The sequence below is a fragment of the Nannobrachium achirus genome (genome assembly GCF_963921795.1).
Source record: "Nannobrachium achirus genome assembly, chromosome: 11".
NCBI classification, from domain to species: domain Eukaryota; kingdom Metazoa; phylum Chordata; class Actinopteri; order Myctophiformes; family Myctophidae; genus Nannobrachium; species Nannobrachium achirus.
In genome coordinates this window covers 36155465-36172448 of record NC_137820.1, presented here as the reverse complement: position 1 = coordinate 36172448, position 16984 = coordinate 36155465, and the positions used below count along the sequence as shown (strand labels likewise).

General features: G+C 41.8%; 1 protein-coding gene across 1 annotated transcript in view; it reads left to right on the top strand.

Moving 5' to 3' along the window:
• The window catches only part of LOC308293504 (tyrosine-protein kinase CSK-like), a 32515-nt gene extending 16893 nt beyond the window's left edge, over positions 1-15622 (top strand). The window contains exons 5-13 of the mRNA XM_080736068.1: positions 1188-1407; positions 4771-4864; positions 4980-5045; positions 5726-5825; positions 9728-9818; positions 10108-10181; positions 11609-11804; positions 12270-12356; positions 13371-15622. Coding sequence (XP_080592194.1) covers positions 1188-1407; positions 4771-4864; positions 4980-5045; positions 5726-5825; positions 9728-9818; positions 10108-10181; positions 11609-11804; positions 12270-12356; positions 13371-13556 — 1114 coding nt within the window. The 3' untranslated portion in view covers positions 13557-15622. The remainder of the gene's footprint in view (positions 1-1187; positions 1408-4770; positions 4865-4979; positions 5046-5725; positions 5826-9727; positions 9819-10107; positions 10182-11608; positions 11805-12269; positions 12357-13370) is intronic.
• The last annotated feature ends 1362 nt before the right edge of the window (positions 15623-16984 follow it).

The following is a 16984-nucleotide window of genomic DNA, read 5'->3' as shown; positions in this document are numbered from 1 at the left end:
TAGAATTTTTTAATAATTCAATCAATATTGCGGTTTTATGCAAATTATTCTTCGGCCTCTAAATCATACATGCAAAGTTACACGTTCATGGCATTTGGCAAAGATGTAGAGGGTTAGTCAAAGTATCACTGAAACCAATTTTATTCCAATCGGCCAAAGGGGGGCGCTATACGAAGCATTTGAAAATTCAAACTTCAAACGGGCATAAGTCATGACTCGTTTCGTTTGAAGTCATGCAACTTGCTTACACGCGTGCTTTGACTCGAGCGGAAGACATCTGTGTCTTTGTTAAGTAAGCTCCGCCCTTAGATTTTCCGCCATTTTGAGCAGTTTGTAAAATACTTAAACCCGCTTTTATTCTGGAATTTTCGCATCACGTGCACAAAACTTTTTTTACGTGAACTTTGGACCAATATCTAAAGATCTGTCAGATCGGATTTCTTTAAAATTGAAACATGCTTTTTTAATAAATTCAATGAATATTGGAGTTTTATGCAAATTATTATTCTGCCTCTAAATCATGTATGCAAAGTATATTATTCATGGCATTTGGCAAAGATGTAGAGTGTTATTCCAAATATCACTGAAACTAATCTTACCCCAATTGGCCAAAGGGGGGCGCTATATCATTTTGAGCAGTTTGTGAAACGCTTAAACCCGTTAAGATTTTTTTTGCAATTTGCATGAAACATTCTACACACAATCTAAGGACCTTTATCTAATATGCCTATGAAGTGCACACACACAAAAATAGTAATAATAATAATAAATATAGCTGCAAGCCGCGATAAAGTGGCCAAGGCCAAAAACACCTCAAATCATGAACACAGCCTGCAATGTGCGTGAAATCTTGCAAGCACATCCCCAATAGGTCAAGGAACAGATACCACCCTTCTCACATTGGCCTGTTATAGCGCCACCAGCGGGTCAACTTTTGCACAACACATTTTTGGAACAAAATATGGACCAATCTTTGACATCAGTAACGTCAAAGAGAGCACTGCCTGCGATCTTGACATTTTGTACTTTTATAGCCATTGTTTTCTGGCTTGAAGCGAGCCCACAATTGTTTCGAAGGAACAATATTTTCTAGTTATTATTTAATTTCCGTCAGTGATAAAAGGTAGTCGACGATCCTTTTTCGTCATAGTTTTAGCCAACAAAATCGACACTGTGCCCTCTCTCAGGTGGTTCCATGGTAAGATCACGCGGCACCAGGCGGAGCGCCTGCTGAACCCCCCGGAGAGAGGCATGTTCCTGGTGCGGGAGAGCACCAACTTCCCTGGGGACTACACCCTGTGTGTGAGCTGCGAGGACAAGGTGGAGCACTACCGCATCGTCTACCACGACGGCAAGCTCAGCATCGACGAGGAGGAGTACTTTGACAACCTCATGCAGCTGGTTGAGGTAAGGGGCTCTACAAACAGCAGCCATTATTGGAAAGAAATTGAGCAAAAAAAAAAACAACAACTGACGGCTCATTTCCATTGCGGTCCTTTTATTAGTAGGGCAGGAGAGAGGCACCACCAGCACCCGAACCAAATTTTTTCGAAACCTGTTTTTTAGGACCCTTATGGTGTCTAGTTATGATTTCCTCTTGTTGCCGTGGTCAACTAATATCCCATGGGGTTCATTTTTAATGATTTCTTGCACCTACCCATTCACAAAAAAAGACCCCTCACATCAGGGTTGTCAACATTGGACGGTCAGAATCCAGGAGATTAATTTTTTGGGGGTGCGCGGAACTCCCCTACCGGGGTCTGGGGGTCCTCTCGGCCTCTCCCCAAAACCTCTTAACAGATATATATATTTTCCTGTGTTCTGTTGAATTTTGTGCATGTTTGATACTTTTATCAGGCTTGCTTTACTAGCACTGGTACAATTTCAGCCTTAAAATGCCAAATGTAGGTGAATAATAATGACTTCTCATCTTTAAGTCATTACACGTATATGATCTTTCTTGCATGCATTGCCCCCAACCCTAAAGCGGGGGGTCTGGGGGTCCTCCCCCCGAAAAAATTTAACATAGTAGATGTAATTTCCTGTGTTCTGGTGAATTTTGTGCATGTTTTATACGCATGTATTGATGACTGAACCAAAGGACATCTTTAATGATGACTTCTAATTTTTAAGTCATTACTTAAGTGAATATGTGTCTGATCTTTCATGCATGCATTGCCCCCACCCCTAAAGCGGGGGGTCTGGGGGTCCTCCCCCAGAAAAAAATTACATAGTAGATGTAATTTCCTGTGTTCTGGTGAATTTTGGGAGTTTGATACCAAATCCAGGAGATTTGCCAATCCAGGAGACTCCCAGGAGAGGGGTTCAAAATCCAGGAGACTCCTGGGAAATCCAGGAGAGTTGACAAGCCTGCCTCACATGCTACTTAAAGAAGTTTTTTTGGGGGGGTCTTTTTTTCCTGTATAGTAAGATAGTGGGTGTACTCAAAAGTGTATGTGTGTGGGATATTTAGACACATATTCACAATATACTCCAATACCGGTACAAGGGAATATAGAAAAAACAAACCAATACTTATCTACAAAAATGTAAGGTGGAGGAAGAGGAGTAAAGTATTATTATACTTTGACAACCTCATGGTCGAGGAAAGAGGGGAGGGTGTGGACTAACCCCTTAACCACGTGTGTTTTTCAGTTGTTTCTCTTTTTTTTTGAAGTTCTAATAGTGTGATAGTAATCATTGCTATATAGTGTAACAGTGGTCTCTCCATGTCTCTCTGTTGCTTAAATACGTTTTCAGGTGGGTTGCTGAAATAGGGCCCAGTGTGCTACAGTATGATTGAGTATGATGATTATGATTAGCAGGCTAATGACGCTATATTCACCGCACCTCTGTGCTACCGTATAAAATGATTATGATGAATAGGCTATATTCAGCATTAATGGTTCTCAACCAGTGGTCCTTGTGGGTATTCCAGGTGGTCCCCAGCTAAATGATGGAGAGTAGGTAACAAAGTAGACCCTTATACAGTAGATCTTTAACTCTTGTGAGTGTAAAATGAAACTCGAGAGATCAAGTATCGGTAAGCATCTGCATTACCTAAGTTACAACAAGTCTACACAATTAGAGAATGTAGAAAATGTGTTATTTTGATCGTTTGCTGTAGAAAATGTGTTATTTTGATCGTTTGCCTGTTATCTCCATGGTACCACATCAATACAGCATGGAATTGTGGACAAAATCGCATCCAACGATGACAGTAATACGTTTTGGGTCTGAGAGGCAAAATCTCATCAAATGGTGGTCCGTGGCTCAAATACAGAATGAATAATGGACTTTCATATGAAAAGTGCTGAAAAAACGCTGTGCTACAGTAGCCTATAACATGATTATGACGAGTAGGCTATATTCAGCATCAGTGTGCTACAGCTACAGCGTATCTGCACGTGTTGTTTTCCTGTCGTAGAGCTGTTGTTCAGACCTCTGTGTTACCTCATAGCCACACGCAGTTCCTGGAACACATCATGAACAGGAAGTGTCGAAGAGGAAGAGCAAAGCAGACCGCACAGGTTCCACTGAACACACACACAGACAGACAGACAGACAGACAGACAGAACGCACTTGTTGCCACACGGTCCCTAGCTCGCCCCTCTCCCAACACTGCTGAAGTGCCTTTGAGCCATGCACTGAACCTGCAACTGCTGCTCAGTGGTCAACTGTGTGTGTGTGGGTGGGTGGATGACACTGATTGCAAAATCAGTGTCATCTTTTAAATCCCCTGCTTCATTTATTACACAGTATCTGTCTAATGTGTCTGTTTTGTGCCTGCTGTGCTATTTTATTCATTGATCTTTTGTTGCAGTTTTTCCCTAAATGCTTGTCATGTTGCTCTTTTACACTGCTCTGTAAAACACTTTGTGATATGTGTGTGATAGAAGCTTTTTTTCTCCTTTCATTTACATTAAATTTACATTTACATACAAAATACACTGATGATTGTGCTGTCAAACGATGAAACTATATGATATTTATGGTTTGTGGGGGGTCCCTGCTTTGAAGACCCCTGGTTTAAGTGGTTCGAACTGGTTGTGAAAACCTTTCTTTCTTTTATTTATTTTTTCATTCAAGAAAGGGCTTTAATAATGTCATCAGTTGCAAAATTTCTCAGTCAAAGCTTGACTGGGTTGCCATGGAATTTGCTTTGCAACATAAGACATTTTGGTGACCCTGTGGCCTTTCCTCTAGTGCCACCCGTAGGCCAACATTTCTAAGATATCTCACATTTTTATTTTCATGGCTTTAAGGCTATGTTTTTTAAGACAAGCTTGAGGCAAAGAAAACTTGGTGGGGCAATACAAATAATTATGTACTTTACACCATGGCACACTGGCTAACCATAATGATTGACTATAAATGGATTACGTTTATGTTCAGAAGCTCTTGGATTGCAACTCATATATTTGTCAAAATGGAGGTTTTAAATAATCTGGGCAGGGGGCATTCAATTTCATTTTTGAACATGGGCTGCTGTATCCCATTCCCAACTCGCGTCAGCATAGACATAGATAAGTGCAAACCTGGGACTGTACATGACTTACTTTGAGCAGAGTTACATTACTATAACTAATATATTTTATGAGTAAAGAGAACTTTGAACTAACGGCCGTAGCAAATCCAATGTTTAACTCCTATAACGTACAAGTCTTAGCGGGTCGCGGTTCAGGACTGCTCTCTCTTTCCTTCCTAAAAGGCCAACAGTGTCCTCAGACAGTATGTGACTCATATTTAGTTTGTTTCTTACCCTGTAGCACTACACCAAAGATGCAGATGGCCTCTGCACCAAACTGATCAAGCCCAAGCTGGAGGAGGGAACGCTTCCAGCTCAGGAAGAGTTCTCCAGGAGTAAGTCCCCGTTTTACTAGCCACATAAGACCTATTATTTACTTTGTCATACGACGGTGGTGTGCAGCAAAAATAGACGATCTACAAGCTGTTGTGTTCTATATTTGACCCGCAGGTGGCTGGGCGCTGAACAGGAAAGACCTCAAGCTGCTCCAGGCTATAGGGAAAGGAGAATTTGGAGGCAAGTGTCCTTGTGTTCATGTGTACAACTTCATGCTATGACTTCGTAGTTCGGTGACTTTGTGTTGCTTTTAATTAAAGATCTGAATCTATATGATCTGGACTTGTCACTTGGATACCCAAAACTTTTTCAATAACATGGATTATTCCTAAAATGCCCTGTATTCTCCAAATGGAAGTTACCACTTTGTTTTATTAATTTTGTAATAAGTTACTTGTATCCATCTTTGTCGAACATCTATACGGACATAATTGGCAGTGAGAACAGGAATAAATTGGCATAATGACTAAATTGGGGTAAAAAGCAAAAATGTCATTTTATTTTTGGAGCGGTGAAAGCGCTCCCAATAGACAGGTATGTCCGTGGCTGGCTGGCTGGCTGGCTGGCTGGCTGGCTGGCTGGGTATGTCTGTAGCCTGGCAATACCTTGAGTGGCCACACAAGTTAAAGGAGGGGCGCTGTTGTGCAGGCACAAACACACACACACACACACACACACACACACACACACACACACACACACACACACACACACAGATTCACCGCTCCACTTCGAACCGAGGTTTGATTTTTGTAACAGCATCAACACAGTGTTTTCACGTTATTTCAGTTTTTGTGTCTATTTGATAAAATGGAGCGTTTGGGTTTGACGGTTCAGTCTATATGTGTTCTTCTTTGCAGATGTCATGTTGGGAGATTACCTAGGGACTAAAGTAGCGGTGAAGTGCATCAAACACGATGCCACAGCTCAGGCCTTTGTGGCAGAGGCTTCAGTCATGACGTAAGACCCACATTTTGTCAACTCTAACCTGTACTGTTTTCCAGCTCACACACAGCATGTCACGCTGCAACATTCTTCAAGCTTGTAGATCTGCTATTTCCAGTGTGTGACACCACATATAGTACAACTATGTATATCAAGCTCTTCAGTCATTAATTAATTTCAGGATTTTACCAAACACTATACATGGAGGTGTAGGGCTGCTCTGGAGGTGGTGCTAACCCTGAGTTCTGGAAAGTTGTAGTTGAATAGTGAAAATAGAAGATCTGCAAGCTCACAAGTCACAATGTATCGCAAATGCTACAGGTTGTGACAATGTAGATTGTAGATGCTATGTGAACATGTAGATGCGGTTTTAGCATCTACATTCTTCTTCACAGGTGGTAGAAAGTTTCAGGTTATGGAAGGAAGGAATATTTTACTTATCTTGGTTGTATTTTAGATAAATGGCAACAAAAGTAATCAAGAAAGTCAACCAAAGACGTAAGATTCTTCGATAAGATCTCTTAGTTGGTCAACAGGAAAGCACTGAGGACCCTAGCTGGAGCACTCATCCACTGTCATTTTAACTATGCATGCACCTCATGGTACTCTAGCACCTCAATGGCTGCGTTTCCCAAAGCGATTTTGAGTGCTCGTAAGCTCAGGCATGGTCGTAGAGACCAAAATCGTCCTTCGCAGCCTGCGCAGGCACCTGTCAATCAAGAGCAACGAGGGCTTTCAGGAAACCGGTCGTCTCGTACAATGGAACCAAATAGCTGTGATGACGGTTGAATGCACACCTCATACGAATGGCCATCGTAAGGAGGATTTTAGAAGCAAACACCTTTCCCGCAAGTTTCCCACGGGTGCTGCAGACGTGTCTGTACGATGGTTTTTTTAAGGGTGCGCCGGGGCGCCCGTAAGCACCCTTCATAGAAAACTGAGCACTATATAACTAAGTATAACTATGAAAGTTTATTTAAAAAAGCTATCTAAGTCTCTGTGGATGGTAGAGTAGGCTATTCTACACACCTGCTATACAAAATAAACAAGTGAACTATATATTTATATTTATATAATAAATAAATAAAACATACAAAGGTGAACTATGTTTTATGTTATGCGTGTCGCTTGCTTTGATATAGGTCTATAGGCTACTGAGAAATAGCGCACCACAACACACACTTACATCAAAAAGAACACGCTTATAGGCTGCCTCATTTGTTAAGTGGGTCCGTGGACCAGTGGGGGTCCCCTCTCCCCAGCTAAAAGGCATGCAGTGATGCGTGAAAGCGGTGATAGAACTCGGATCATCCAGTCGCTAGTCCAACACACAACCCCTCGTGCCAACACGACTCAGCGAGAAACTGTCTGCTCAGACAGTGTGCTGGAGCCAGGCACTCATCATCCTACACTCTGAGAGTTAGCCTACATTTTTGAACCATTGGGTTCCTAACTTGCAAACTTCCAAACTAAAATATAACAGCCCTGCGCCTCTTTAGCCCCTCGTGCGTCGTGCCAACACAACACTGAGGTAAAGAGACAGGGCTGTTATATTTTAGGAACCAAATGGTTCCAAAATGTAACTCACAAGTTGAGAGTGTAGGATGATGATCGCCTGGCTCAGCCCACTCTGAGCGGACTGGTTCTCCAGCGCTGAGTCTGAAATCAGGCTAGGATGATGAGGGTCCATTGGTTCATATAACTAATTGTAGCCCTATAATTATTACAGCCAAGACGGGGCGGACAACAGCCTTTGTAACTGAACGCAGCATGCTTAATAGCATGACGAGTTGTGAGTTGGACTAATGACTGAGAGCCTCGGGTTCGACTCCCGCTTCAGCAAAACGATACAGAGCTCATTTTGAGAACCAATACTCTAGTCTACAATACTGTAGGCCTAGCCTATAAAATAAAAAATATATATTTTTAAGACAGGCAGTTATGTCAATTTGTGCAGTCAGTTATAGGCTATACCAACAGGCAACAGCGCTTTGCAGCTTTGCATGTAGGCCTAGTTTCAAATTAAAACAAGGGGTTTGTGCGGTCAGTTAGCCTACCAACAGCACTAAAAGTGTGTTAATTTTCAGTGTTGTATGTTATGTTTTATTGATGGGCCGGCCCGATACAATCACACAAGCCGCTGAAATTCATTTCGGAGCGCAGCTGCTGACGTCCTATCAATCGAAGCCCAGAGCCATTCAAGGAGAGAGTTGCATCATCTCCGTTCACATGGGGCCAGAGTTGGCAGAACTCTCTAATACAAGGCTCTGGCCAGCCTACTGGCGTGCGAAGGCTGTTTTACGAGAGGCGCTTACAAGCGAGTTTGAGAAACGCTATAATCGGACCGCAGCCGAGCGAAGGCCCTCGTACGACCTGCGCTTTGGGAAACGCGGCCAATGTCATTCAGGATACTCAAGGGACCAGTGCCCATGTACCTGTCAATTTGACAGGTGTCAAACAACTTAACTAGAGTAATGCACATGGGCACAGCACCCAGAGGGAGCTCCACTGATCTCATTCCCCCCAAATTTGGCACAAACATGCGGGATGAATTCATTCTATTAAGCCACCAAAATGTGGAATGCTCTTCCACCAGCCATCAAAAAGTTCAACTCCCTCCTGACCCTCTTTCAAAACCGACCATAAAAGAGCACCTGTCTGCAATTTTCAACAAGTCTTCTAGCTTGTCACTAGAAACTTTTTGTTATCCTTTTAGCATTTTTGTATAATTGTACCGCTGTACTTTGTGCAAACTGTAAAGCAGGGGTGCCCACACTTTTTAGACGTGAGATCTACTTTTAAAATGACTAGCTCAACATGATCTACCCATCCAAAATGTTTTTGCTGAGGGCCTGAGGGGGGGCTTTGGAATAGCAGCACTAGAGTTACATTTTAGACATACACACTTACTGTAAGGATGAAATAAATGGGAAATACTGGGGGAAATGTCTTCATCCCATTCTGTATGGAAGTGGTAGGTTTTGGAGTTCTTTGTAATGCTACTGACTCTTGAACAAAGTATTGCATTGGAGGTTTGCCTACTTTAGAAGCCATGAAGGGAGCTGACAGGCCCTTCTTGATGTCATATTGACATATTCTTTTTGAAGCAGTGAAAACCGCTTCCAATGAGTGGCTTTGTGTGTCCCATGCCCATATATGGTCATTTCAGTCCAGAATGAACAGGTTTTTTCAAAAACAAAATGTGTGTTTCATGTCCATATATGGTCATCTCAGTCCAGAATGAACAGGCTTTTTCAAAAACAAAATGTATGTCACCTCATGTCCATATATGGTCACTCCAGTCCAGAATGAACAGGTTTTTTCTGTCCCGTACGTCCAGAATATCAGTCCAGAATGAATAGGCTTTTTCAAAAAGCAAAATGTGTGTCCCATGTCCATATATGGCCATTTCAGTTCAGAATGAATAGGTTTTATCTGTCCTGTCCCGTCCGTCCGTCCGTCCGTCCGTCCGTCCGTCCGTCCGTCCGTCCGTCCGTCCGTACGTCCGTACGTCCGTACGCACGTGTGTGTAGTGTCCGTCCCGGTCTGATGATTGGATACTTTGAGGATTGGTCAAGCTTCACATGACAATTCGGCCCTCCAGATAAAATCATTAATTCATTCAGAATATAAAGAATGTATAGATCACAGAGTTCATAACTCTAGAACACATAGAATAAAAGTTCACCGCTTCACTTCGAACCGAGGTTTGATTTTTATATTTTAATTATATATTTTTAGAGGCATGTCATGTGGTCTACCTGCACACCCTTGGTGATCTACTGGTAGATCACGATCTACCTTTTGGGCACCCCTGCTGTAAAGTATTCAATCAATCGATCTGGATTAGCCTTCGTAGTGGAAAAGAGACATTAGTGTCTTTTATACTTAAATGTGTTACTTTGTGCTTCCTGCAGACAACTGCGACACGACAACCTGGTGCAGCTTCTAGGGGTGATTCTGGAAGAGACGGGGAGCCTGTTTATAGTTGCCGAATATATGGCCAAGGTAGGAGGAATGAATGAATATATGTGTACTTGTTCAGCACTTTGGTTCAATCTGGGTTGTTATAAATGTGCTATATAAATAATGTTTGATTTGATTTGATATTTATATATATATACCTAATTAATCCGTCTGGGAACAGTTTTCAGCTTCAGCCAGCTATGTGCTGCCTGCGGAGGGGGGAGCAGTTAGGGGTTAAGTGTCTTGCTAAGGGATACTTGGACACATTGCCAAGGGCTGGAATCGTATCTACTGTAATTATAAGGACAATTGTTTGTGTTCTCCTTTTCAGGGTTGTCTTGTTGACTACTTGCGCTCAAGAGGCCGGTCGGTTCTCCTCGGGGATTCTCTCCTTAGGTTTTCACTGTAAGTATATATGGCTGAATATTATACCCTATCCACGAGTTTCCTACGCCCCATAGTGCATTGCGCAAACGTCTGCACCGAGGTTCCGCCGCCGATTTACAAGCTCACAACGGGTTGCATCTGCGAAGCGACGTGAGCTTGTACTGTATGTCTGCTGTTAAACCCGGAAGTTTGGTCCTGATAGTCTCCAGTAAACTCCCGCGGAAACTTGTGGATATAAAGTATTATGTCTGAGTTAAAGGAGAATTTTGGCCTAGAAGGTTATTTTACCTTATCTCTCCAAAAAAGTAGTCCAGGTGGATTTTTTCCCATAACATGCAATCTTGTCCTTTAACTTCGTTAGAAAATTTTATTTTCGAGCGAGAGAAAAATTTGGACTACTTTTTGGGGGAAAGAAGGAACGCAGACTAAAGGTAAAATACTGTAACCTTCTAGGCCAAAATTCTCCTTTAAGTGGTCAGGAATAGGGATGGGTATCGAGAACTGGTTGCTTAGACAACATGTTGTCTAAGCAGAGTGTTCTAAAGTCTGGCTCTATATTTCACTATTTCACTAGAATGTGCATGTTAATGTCACAGTCATTGGCTGCACCTGTGTGCTATTCTAGTTTTGATGATGAGGCCCCGCTTTCCTAGTTCAGTTGCTACTCAAGCTCAAGGACATCTCTCCCCGTTCTGTGTCCGAGCTAGCCTCTAGAGTGCCCTAAAAAGTTTGTTTTGCAAGCCCCCCTCCCACGGTCTGACTACAAAACGGGCTACATGTCCAATGTGCTCCGTGTTGCTAAATGCTCCCCTATAAATCACATGTGCAAGAAAGAAAAGCGTCTAAATCCGTTGATCCAAACTGTAGAAAACAGTGCTTCTGCTTTAGCTGTGTACAGCAGCAGCTCTGCAAGCTTCGCAGCCGACGTTATAGAGTAGGCTACACTGTAAAAACATTACGTTGTGCCTTCACGTTCTGAGCACTGCAAAAACGGGACGTTGGATTGAGTACACTGTAAAAGATAACTACAAAAAGAATAAAATGAGGAGCATAAGGAGGGGAGGAGGTAGAAAAGACCATTGGCCACTAATTCTGACCAGCCCCCAGCATGGCCGCAAGCACTATACTATTATAGCACAATAGATGACCACAGGTCATGCTGTGCATCATCTATTCAGAGAATATCATATAAAAGAGAATGTATGTTAAATGTACCCATTAGTACTCTTTCTATCCACCCCCCCCACTGAGAATCGATAAGGAATCAGATCGTTAAGCAGAACCGGAATCGCTAAAATCTTAACGATACCCATCCCTAGTCAGTAACGCTTTTGAGATTTTTTCAAGGGTGCCCTGATCCAGAAAAGGTCGAGAACCACTCGTTTTAACATAGAACACTGTTCATTGTGGGACATGTCTTTTGGTCTGTCCCCCGCCCCCCCCAGAGACGTGTGCGCTGCCATGGAATACCTGGAGGCCAACAACTTCGTCCACAGAGACCTGGCGGCCAGGAACGTCCTGGTGTCTGACGACAACATGGCCAAGGTCAGCGACTTTGGGCTGATGAAGGAGGCGTCTTCCACCGAGGACACGGCCAAGCTGCCCGTCAAATGGACGGCCCCCGAGGCGCTCCGGGAGAAGGTGGGATCAACGACATATTAACGACGTCACATTTGTTCGACGTCCCATTAGTTTGACGCTGGTGAATGTTAACCTGGTGAATGCTACTATGCCTAACCTAACCCTAACCTCAGTAAAACTATGCCTAAACCTAACCCTAACCCTTAGTTGGACTAATGGGACGTCGAAATATCGAGATTTCACCGGGATCAACAACCCTTCTGTTCTCATAGGGGCCGTCATTTGGGCCCCCTGGGGATCAGTGTTGAATTTGACAGCACATTTTGATTTAGTGTCAGTCATAGTCTTTTGAATAGAACTTCAGTTAGTTTTGGTTATATTTTAGTCATCTGAAATTTTTTGTTTTAGTCTAGTTTCAGTTGACTAAATATCATAATATGATTTTGGTCTACAATTTTGCCACCATCTATTCTATTTATTTCCCTCAAATGATGCCTCTGCAACCTTTCTTTCTGTGTCCAACAGAAATTCTCCACCGCCTCAGACGTGTGGAGCTACGGTATTCTGCTGTGGGAGATCTACTCTTTCGGTCGAGTGCCGTACCCCAAAATTGTGCGTATATCACTCCAATACGTGCAATGTTTCCACCACATGATCCCTACCGTCCCTATCCTGGGGGTGAACATTCGGCAAAAATAGCAGATCCACAAGCTCACATCGTGTCGCATTGTGATGTGTTTGTGAGCTTATAGATCAGCTAAAATAGGAAGGGATCTACTCAACTAAGTAAAGGTTTTAACTAAGTAGTGCTTTTGGCAATAATTCTAGTTTTGTCTCACAGCTGTTGCTGTTTCTGTATTATGTTTTTTTTATTGAAGAACATGTTATTTATACCAATCTGTATGGTTGAGCAAGTTATTACAATATAACTAACATAACTAACTAGAGAAATGTTTCGGTCAGGTAGGACACCTACTGGTTGACGAGAGGAATTGCATGAAGCTCAAAACCACTTTATTCTCTGCTCAAACAGGCTTTTCTGTTTGAGCTCAGCAGACATTTCATTGAAGCAGGTTAAATCCTCAACCTGCCTGTTATTTCCTTAACAACTGGTTAGCTTGCTGTATCTAGAACAGCAGAAAAGTAGGTTTAAAAATGATTATACCTAAACATAATTCTTTGATTTAGGAATCACAGTGATAGTGTTGAGGACTTCTTTCATACTGTTTCACGTCTAGATGCAGGCATCCATGCCTATGTGGCAATGTGCCTGGACCGCATTTTACGATATTATCGCGATAATCAAATCCATTATGCTGGGGGGGAACATTTGCCAAAAAATAGCAGATCTACAAGCTCGGATTCGCTATTTTTTGGCAAAGACAGTTGATAGAGAGTGAAAGAAATCAAGTAAGTACCTTTTACCAATTATAGAGGGTTTAAGTTGTAACGGATATGCAGCTCGGCAAATAAAAGGTGAATTGAACCCAGTGCATGACGGAGGACGATATCACAATAAATTAAATGATAAATGAACGATTATCGTGATTGTTTTTTATCACGATAAACGATAATATTGCTTATCATCCCATCCCTTGCTGAAACCTTTCCCCCCCTCTCCCGTAGCCCCTGAAAGACGTGGTGCCTCGCGTGGAGAAGGGCTATAGGATGGAGTCTCCGGACGGCTGTCCCGAGGTGGTCTACAACGTCATGAAGCAGTGCTGGACCCTGGACGCCAGCGCTCGGCCCACCTTCCACGCCCTGAGGAACACCATCCAGAACATCACAGCCAGGGCACAGAACAGCCAGTGAAACCCGGAAAAAGATAACAAGATCGCTTCACTGTTGGGGCCACACAAGAGTTCTCAAGCCCTTTTTATTTTTATTTCAAGGATCCCCAGTTGGATATATAGAAAGTGGGTGCCGTGATGCGAGTCACAATATTTTGATACCGTTTGTAATTCATCGATATCACTTCAGTTTAACCACTTATTAAAAGGGGACCAGAGTTGCGCTGTACTTCGATCTACTCCAAATCTCGTCACCAAAAACAACAGATCTACAAGCGACACGTGACACGTTGTGCGCTTGTAGATCTGTTTTTGGGATGAGAAAAAAATTGTTGTGCCTGATCTGCCAGGTGTTGAACCATTTCAACACCTGGCAAATGCACCCCCTTTCTCTGTGACAATACTGGGACAATCCATTCACTGATGTTCCACTAAAGTGCCCAATGGCAGGCTCTCTGAAACTTTGGAATGTGACATCTGTAGTTGGGGAGGGTCAGGGCATCTGAGGGCTGCACGAGTTCTGAGACCGCTCATCAGAAGCGCTGAATGATGTCAATTTGTAGTTATATCGCCTTCCTTTCCGAAGAAAAGATTCTGATTGGAAGGAGTGTGTATTGGCTTTAACGCTTGAGAGCTTACACTACAAATACGGGTTAGTTTGGTTACATTTGCACACTCTGAGATACAGGCCTGTAAGGGGTCCATTTGGACGGTCCCCTGGTGGTCCCTGGAAACAACTAGGGTTGGGATCCTTAAGGTTTCTAATGAACGATTTGATTCCTTAACGGATCCTGTACGGGTCAGAGTTATGGTGGTCCTTGAAATTAAAAAAGAACTTTGAGAACCACTGCTATTATAATTGCATAGCAGACGTGAAGTCCACATAACCAGCTCTGACAGAGTGATAAAACCAGTTCTGGAATTGGTTCCAAATGTGATGGAAGCCATTCTGGTTCCTCAATGTTGGTTCCGGATCCCTACCCTAACATTGAGACCCAGTGATACGTTGTCTCAGGAGGGATGGTCCCTTGACGGGTCCAGTTAAATTAACACTGAGGATTATTCAGATGTAGATTGGGGTCCCAAAGATGAAAAAAATAAAAGTGGTTTGAATTTGGGGTCTAATGCATATCACATTGGGGGTCCTTGAAAAAAGAAAAAGGTTGAGAATCACCGACTTAAAGTACTGGGCATTTATTTAAAGGACTGCAAAGTAGTTTGCTGGATTCACCATTTTTTTCTTTTCTTTTTTTGTTTTGTTTTAATTGCTTTTTATTAACTATGTTAAAGGTGATATTTTGTAGTGTTGGTCATCGCTCACCTCAGGGTGCGTCAAGCTTTTTGTCATTCTTGATCAGTGGCTCAACTGGTGGTACTAGGGCCCTGTGTTCATAGAAACCATCGCTGTCGGGCAGAAACCTTGTATTTACATATTTTCCTTTTTGATATTCAGTATATTTCTTTTCTTCCATAATTCAACGCCCATAAGTACTGAACATAGCCAATCGACAAGCTCACAACGTGTGATGTTGGAGATTTTCTTCTTTTTCTATGAAAGTTGTATGTCTGAGTTGTATAAATGAAAAGTATTAAGAAGAGCTTGTGACTAGATAATAACTACATTGGATCCAGTGGAAAACCGGGTATTTTTTTCCTTTTCCTGCAAAGTAACAGTTATGGACATTACTGTACAAGGTTTCCACCCGACAGCGACGACGTGTTCATATGTGTTATTCCTTATGAGAGCTCGAAGCTACGCTGACAATCTAATGTTTTTATATCTGGTGTTTATGTTTAAAGTTGTTGTTCTCTTGTTCTTCATTGTTTTAGCTCGGCCCTGTGGAACATTGTTTGTTAAGGTTAACCACTTAAGCCCTTTTTTATACTTTGGCTATTCAAAAATAGCCGAGGCGTTGTGCGCTTGTAAATATTTTTTTTTTTTTTTTACATTTTTTTAAGACATTTTGAAAGAAAGTTTAGACATGTTTTGCCTATAATGGCATGCCCAAACCTTGGACACCATGCTGGTTAAAACCATGTATAAAAGGAATGGTATTTTGAGAATTTACGTAAAAGCATTCCGTTAAAGAGAGAGTAAATCAGGAATTGATAAAGCTGTAAGAGTTTTATGTGTAATTTGACCATAATTATGTAGATTGTGCTGTATTATCATTTCAGTTCTGATTAAAGGTTCATCTGATAAAAGATTGTTTTGTTTTCCAACTGTACTTTAGCTGGGAAAGCCTGACTGGTGGAAGTTATTTAAAAAATGTGGACATACTGTATAATGGTCCAGGGTACCAATTTTATGTTTTTATGTTGTAAGATGAGCACTTATACAGGATCAAGTGAAATTGGAAACGATGATGGAACAAATGAGTTGACAACATTGGAACCGGAACACAAGATGACAATTATCTTTCTGGGGATTTTATGGCATTTGTAACCCACCTGAAAATTGTATTTGTTTTGCCTAGGCCTACATAATATAATAATTTTAGTTATGAATGACATGTAGACTAAATTATTAGTTATTAATTAGTCTATTATGAATTGGGATTCAAACAGCTGAAAGTCGAAGTATTGTCAATACTGAAGGTGAGAAAGCAAGACTGGCCATTCCTCCTGACCTATAAGGTAAGAAATTGTAGTCTTCTTCACATGTTTTTGCTTATAGGAGTAGTAGGCCTATATGTTTTTGAAACTTTAAACTTAGGGCATGGTCACACACACACACACACACACACACACACACACACACACACACACTGCACTTTTATTCTATGAGGGCGGATTCTGACAATGCATTTCAATGGGAACGCTTCTCTTTTTTTTATTTCAGAAATCCGTACAAATGGCAGCAAACAGCATTGGCAGGGGGGGGGGGGGGGGAATCACAGGAAAGTAAAGTTCAATAAAAGGTCTGCTAAGACAAGAGGATTTTAAATCCAAGAAAGCACTATGGCTTGTTTACATTGTTGTCCTTGGCAAAAGTCGTGCAATATTTTAATACAGTTTTTTTATTATAATTAAGCACACACACACACACACACACACACACACACACACACACACACTTGCATTGAGACTCAGCCTTTATGAAAAGTGAGTGCTGTTGCCAAATCTGCTTTTTATAAGCGTCTGGGCTTGTTTTTCGCTAAATAAGTCATTTCACGAAACTGGTATACGATTTGAGGTCCCTCTAACATTTTTAAGTGTGTTTTATCTATTGGGTCACCAAAATGATTTTAAAAGCTTTATCGTCAATTGGAATGTTCCCTTTAATATTGTGCAAAACTTAGGCCTAAACATTTTATCTTTATACCAGAAATATATATATTCTTTAGTAGACAACACCTATTTGTACATTTTTCATGACCCGCATGGCCGCTAAGGAGAGTGGACTTGAGATATGACTACTAAAAATTTAAAGTAATCCATAAATTAAGC